Raw genomic sequence first — 6,519 nt, forward strand, 5'->3', positions numbered from 1 at the left:
CAGAGACAGGAATTTCAGCTCCAAGGACAGGAACTCCAGAACCAGGGATAGGAACTCCAGAGATGGAAACCGATCCTCAAAACGGAACCTAAACTGACTTCCAGCTGCACCTTGACCAAGTTTGGGCAAAGAAAGTGTAACTTGACTTCCCTTGAGCATGCCTTGAGCTCCCGCGCCCGCAGCTTGAGCTGACGTAACTGTTTCTTGCCTTCTTGAAAATAAATGCTCGATTCGACTTCCAGTGGCTTGTCCAACAGAAACTTCTTCGCCACTTGTAGACTGGCCAGAACCAACTTCAGCTTGACCTTCGCAATCTTTTATAATCAGAGGAGGAAATTCTTCTCCGATATCCTCTGACCATTCTTCTTGGGATGGCTTATAGCTTATCAGGAACATGGCTTCTATCCCACTTATAAACATTTAGAGACGTCTATTGAAGGTTTTATTGAGAATGAACCTAAAGTTACAATATTACAATACCCTAGTAACATTTTAGGTTTATGTAAACCATAAACGCCTTTTAGGCCGTATGTGGGATTCCAGAACCATGATAAAACCTGTAAGTTTTAAAATGTTATTAGGGTAGCTTAGTCATAGGCTACTTAAATCCTAACTAAGCTAGTATATCTCGATTAAATTTTCAAAAGGCTCTATTTGCATAGGAAACCCATGAGGGATAGGTTGTTTTGAAAATTTAATCTAGATATTACAACAATCTCCCTCACACCTTATATCAATGTACATCGGAGTAAGCTGGATACACTAAATGTTTACATTTGTTTATAGGACCTTTTAAAAAAATCGTGAAATCAAATAAAGCTTCAAAATGAAATGAATGAACCTACCCGAGCAGACGGAAATATCTTGGGAATAACATTTTTGATATTTGAGAATACTAGGCCAATAACATTTTATGTTATTTATAACAGGATTTGTTATTCGTCGTTATGTTTTTTTTTGTGTTTGAATTGTTATTGTAATATCAAACTAATATTTATTTTAGCAATTCAAACTAAATTTTGATATTATTTTTTTCTTATTTCTTAATCCTATCATCCTAATAACAGTTGGAGTTATTCTTCCATAACAAAAAATGTTATTCCCAAGTTGTATTCATTTTTCAACCAATATCAGACCAAGAACAAGATTTTGTTATGACAACATAAACTGTTATTAAACCCTTATGCCAAAATGGATTTTTCAAGAAGAAGACACTTTCTGTTATTTTCACAGTATTTGTTATTGAAATGGCATGAATTTTGTTATTACCGTCTGCCGGTGTTTATTTATAGGACCATATTTAAAAATCGAGAAATTAAATAATAGAATCGTAATTTATTTATATTCTATCTGAAATAAACATCTAGTAGGCACAAAATCCTTAATTTCCGTTGTAATTGTGGAAAAGCTTGTTCACATTTCAAAATTCCAATATGGTCGCAACACGTAAAACCAGCTCAAGATCACAACACGCACCCTCTGGCAGCCGTCGAAGACCGGTGGAAAAGTCCCGACGAGCGCCCGCAACTTCCCGCCAGTTATCCGCCCATGTTTCCCAGGGAACCGTCCGTGCCCAGCAACGATCCAGAGTGCGTTCAACGGCTGAAGCCCGGCGGAAACTTTCCTCACGTGGTAGGATCCCCCTGGACAGAAACGGACATCAGAATCGAAAAATTGTCCTGCTGGACGCGTGTAATGTTGGTTATGCTTATACCAAACAGTGGAACCGCAGAGAGTTCGGAGTTCGTGGGCTACAGATTGCACTGCAATACTTTTGGGATCGTGGCCACGAGGCCTATGGGATGCTGCCCAAGTTCCGGCTGAAGCCGGGGAAATCGAACGATCCAGGACTGTTGAATCAACTTTACAGAAAGGACTGTCTGATAACGACACCGTGCAAGGAGTTTCCGTGCAGTAGATCGTGTAACCCCTATGACGATCGGTTCATGCTGGAGATTGCAGCTCGGTTCAACTGCGCCATCTGCTCGAACGACCAGTACCGGGACATCATGGACGAAAGGCCAGGTTGGGCAGAACTTGTGCGAGCTCGACGGATTCCATTCGCATGGAATTCGAATACGTTTACGATCGGTAATGAATTCGCGCTTCAGTAGAAATAAAGCTAAATTATTCGTTCGCAAAAAATGAAATTCTCAATCTCGGCCTGGAAATTAATATTCCTATAACAAGTTACACTCGTTTTAATTTTGTATGTACTGAAATATAAAAACGTTTTGCCAAGCCTGCCCTCGATATCGAACAAGGCTGAGGATAAGCTGAGATTTAAAAAGAAACCTCTATTTTGTGCAGCATAAGCAGTTTCGTTATTAAACATTTGTACGTTTCCAAAAACACTGCTGGGAAGTTGTGAAACATAATCCTTTTACTTATGCGCGCAATTATGACAGTTGATCAACATAGAATTATGCATAACTAATGTACCAGATACGAAGAGCAATAAGCATCACTAATTGATGCGAATCATCATATGATAACAAACCAATTCAGTGCTCTTATAACCATACATTCAATCCAAAATGACTGCGCCAATCTATGAACTAATAACGAATCCAACTAGAATTTGATGCATTTTGTTCCAGACGTGCAAACAGTAACGCCAACGCGTGGATAACGCTTCTAACACCAAACGTCGGCAACGGGTAGCCAACATCTCGCAGCTGGACTCATTCTATCCAATAGGATTCTCTTGTGTGGGCCCACCGCTTGTTGACTACGACGCCGTAATATAAGGAGGAAGTTTTATTTCAATTATGAATTGCAATTCAATTCGAAACAAAGTGTTTTTTTAGGTTTATGGATAAATATTGGATCCTTTGAAGACGTGAATCTTCAGGACCCTTCAGGATAAAATTAAAAGAGTTATGTTTTCAAAAAAAATTCTGTTGGTGTAGAAGAAGTTTTGACTGTAGTTTGGCAGTGGTTTAGCTGCATTAGCGATACATTTATGGATCTCAGATTTGGAAAAAATTGCCCTGGTTGATGAGAGCTGATAAAAGTTTGAAGAATTGTTGCGTGGGCGATTTAAGATTTCTTTACGTAAAATAAACAAACGTCAATTCATACATATTGTTACCATTGTATTAGTTCAAGTACCTTACATTTTAAAAATCAATACATCCAGCTCTTTATAAGACTACACTCATTCAAACGACGATATCCTGGGCATCGGTACTGTTCGACGGCCCATATTGCATCACCAGCCGGTCAAACTCGGACTGTTTCTTGTTGTAGGTGGCCACCAGGGCGCTGTCCTTGTGCTCGTCCAGCACCTGCGACAGATACCGGTTGAACAGACTGTTGTTCTTCTCCTTCTGCTGCGAGAGCGCCAGCAGGTTGATCAGCGTGTCGTAGTTGTTCGGGTCACGGTTCAAACACTCCCGCAGCACATTCTCGGCATCTTCGTACTTTTGCAGACCGATGTAGCACACGGCCTGGCCGTTCAGCAGCAGCAGCGAAGGTGAAAACTTGTCGCAAAAGTCCTGGAAGATGAAGAAGGCATCCTGGAGCTTCTCACCGCCCAGCTGGATGTTCAGCCAGGCCTGCGAAAGCTGCGTCAACGTGGCGTCATCGTCCTTCTCCTGCATCGTAGCCAGCACCTGCTTGGCCAGATCAACCCGCGACATGTTCAGCAAGCATTGCAGCTGCAGCGACAAACACTCCAGGTTGAAGTTTCCGTGAAGAATCCTGAAAAAAGCAAACTTTTTCATCGATTGACTCTAAGTTAGACAATATAAACCATACTTCAAAGCCGTCTCATAAGTTCCCTCGTTGCAGTAGATGATGGACCCAACGATGATCCAGATCACGTCCAGCGAGTTGATGTCCTGCTTGAACTTGTCGTCGAACAAGCTCACGATGGCTTCCTTGCGGGACCGGTTGGACAAGTACTCGGCCAGGTGGCGCAGCGCCAGCAGCGGAGTGTCATTGCTGGGCTTGATCTCGTCCAGCACGACCCGGTACTTGTGCTGCGCGATATAAGCCCGGTACAGGAAGACGTCCTTCTCGAGCGATGGTTTCTGTAAATAAATCACAACCCGTATTGGAACCGACTTCAATATGAACTGATGGATCTGGTACGTTTCGCCGAATGTCGTTTCGCCGACGGTCATTTCGCCGAATGTCGTTTCGCCGAATGGTACGTTTCGCCGAAAGTCATTTCGCCGAATGGACGTTTCGCCGAATCGAATAAAAATTAACTTTTTTGTATAATTTATGCTATTTGTTCGCTGCAGTGCCATCTTGTAATTCACTCATGCAAACTTGAGAAGGAGTGGCAAGATAATAATATAATAATTTAAAAAAGTAAAGAACGTCTCATGTTTCACAGAATGCATAAACTCACAGAAATAATACAAATAATTTGCATAAAAAATTAAGAATGCAAAAACTAACAGAAATTTTTCTAAATGTTATGCTAAAAATCAAAATAACTGCTCATGTTTGAAAGAATGCAAAACCTCCCAAAAATTATAGAAATAATATGCTTAAAAAACTAATAATGCATAAACTCACCGAAATATTTGAAAAGTATGCCAAAAATATAGAATGCAAAAACTAACAGCAATTTTGCAAAATGTTGTGCTGAAAATCAAAAGAACTGCTCATGTTTGAAAGAATGCGAAAACTCCCAAAAATTATACAAATAATTTGCTTGAAAAACAAAGAATGCAAAAACAAACAGAAATAATCTAAATTATAAGTAGCCGATTAAAAGAACTGCTCATATTTGAAAGAATGCAAAAACTAACTCACAGAAATAATTAAAAAAATATGCTCAAATACAAAGAATGCGAAAACTAACAAAAAATTTCCAAAATGTTATGCTGAAAATCAAAAGAACTGCTCATGTTTCAAAGAATGCAAAAACTCATAAAAATTATACAAAAATTTGCTTAAAAAACAAAGAATGCAAAAACTTACAGAAATTTTCCAAAATGTTATGCTAAAAATCAAAAGAACTGCTCATGTTTGAAAGAATGCAAAAACTCCCAAAAATTATACAAAAAAATTGCTTGAAAAACAAATAATGCAAAAACAAACAGAAATAATCTAAATTATAAGCAGCCTATTAAAAGGACTGCTCATGTTTAAAAGAATGCAAAAACTCACAAAAATTATAAAATAATTTGCTTAAAAAACCAAGAATGCAAAAACAAACAGAAATATTCAAAGTTATGAGCAGAAAATAAAAGAACTGTTCATGTTTGAAAGAATGCAAAAATTCTCATAAATAATTTAAAAAATATGCTCAGTAAACAAAGAATGCAAAAACTACCGGCATTTTTTTCAAAATGTTATGCTGAAAATCAAAAGAACTGCTCATGTTGGAAAGAATACAAAAACTTACAAAAAATATACAAATAATATGCTTAAAAAACAAAGAATGCAAAAAGTAACAGAAATTTATCAAAATTATAAGCAGAAAATTAAAAGAACTGCTCATGGTTAACAGAACGCAAAAACTCACAGAAATAATTCAAATGATATATTAAAACAATAATGCAAAAAACTAACAGAAATTTATGCAAAAACTCACAGAAATTGTATGCTGAAATTAAATAACTGCTTAAGTTTGAAAGAATGCAAAAAACTCGCAGATTTTTTTTTCATCTTGATTATTTTTTAAGCGATTGTTTATGTATATAATAATGCATAAACAATACTAAGAAACCAAAAAAAATATTTTTTTTAGGAAGATTGAAAAATCACCTTTTAGGGACATTATACTTTTTCAAAATATTTTAATACAATTTGTGTCCATTTTATATATTTATTATACGATTATTTGCCAATTCGGCGAAACGTCCCATTCGGCGAAACGTCCCATGCGGCGAAACGACATTCGGCGAAATGACCTTCGGCGAAATGACCGTCGGCGAAACGACATTCGGCGAAATGTCCCGCACCCGAACTGATTGTGTTTTGACTCACCCCAATCTTGTTCGCCTCGTTGATGCAGTGCTGATAGTTGCCGATGTAGAAGGAATTCTTCACATCGAATAGCTCATCGACTTCGTTCGATTGGCGGCTCATGTTGATGTTAGTGGCAAGAATTCCTCTGGAATTGAACAATTCAAATACTATTATTAGTAAAATATATGTAATTCTATTGATTTAAGCTGAAAATTACCAAATAAAACTACGAATGTGACGTGGAATGAACTGCGAAGAAGGTACACAAAAATATGACGTTCAGCTTGAATGTTGTGACAGCTCATCCAATAAGAAAATGGATGCGCCTCTAGTGGTCGGAATGGGAACTAATGTAATAATATTTTAGGGTGATGAAAAAATGCGATGGTAATGGCCACCAAAATGTGTTCGAAACTTTTTGAAGTTATCATCTGATTACTTCTCTACTTCTTTTTACCTATTTTTACTTTTGTTGTTTGACTTTTTTAAATTCATTAAGGCTGGTACAAATATTTTTAAAAGTTTTTGTCACCCCCCCCTTCAAAATTGGCCCGAAAAATCAGGGGGCAAAAAAAAATTTTTTGC

At 37.6% G+C, this 6,519-nt stretch overlaps 1 protein-coding gene across 1 annotated transcript; it reads right to left on the reverse strand.

Annotated features, from left to right (window-relative positions):
- Window positions 1-3,077: 3,077 nt before the first annotated feature.
- LOC120414619 (coatomer subunit epsilon-like) lies at window positions 3,078-6,301 on the reverse strand. The gene is made up of 4 exons (XM_039575848.2): window positions 6,152-6,301; window positions 5,953-6,079; window positions 3,763-4,037; window positions 3,078-3,705 (listed from the first exon to the last, which is right to left on the reverse strand). Exons 2-4 carry the CDS (start codon window positions 6,052-6,054, stop codon window positions 3,165-3,167), a joined length of 918 nt encoding a protein of 305 aa, XP_039431782.1. The 5' UTR covers window positions 6,055-6,079; window positions 6,152-6,301; the 3' UTR covers window positions 3,078-3,164.
- Window positions 6,302-6,519: the final 218 nt, after the last annotated feature.

Source organism: Culex pipiens, chromosome 3 (assembly GCF_016801865.2).
Source record: "Culex pipiens pallens isolate TS chromosome 3, TS_CPP_V2, whole genome shotgun sequence".
Classification (NCBI taxonomy): Eukaryota; Metazoa; Arthropoda; class Insecta; order Diptera; family Culicidae; genus Culex; species Culex pipiens.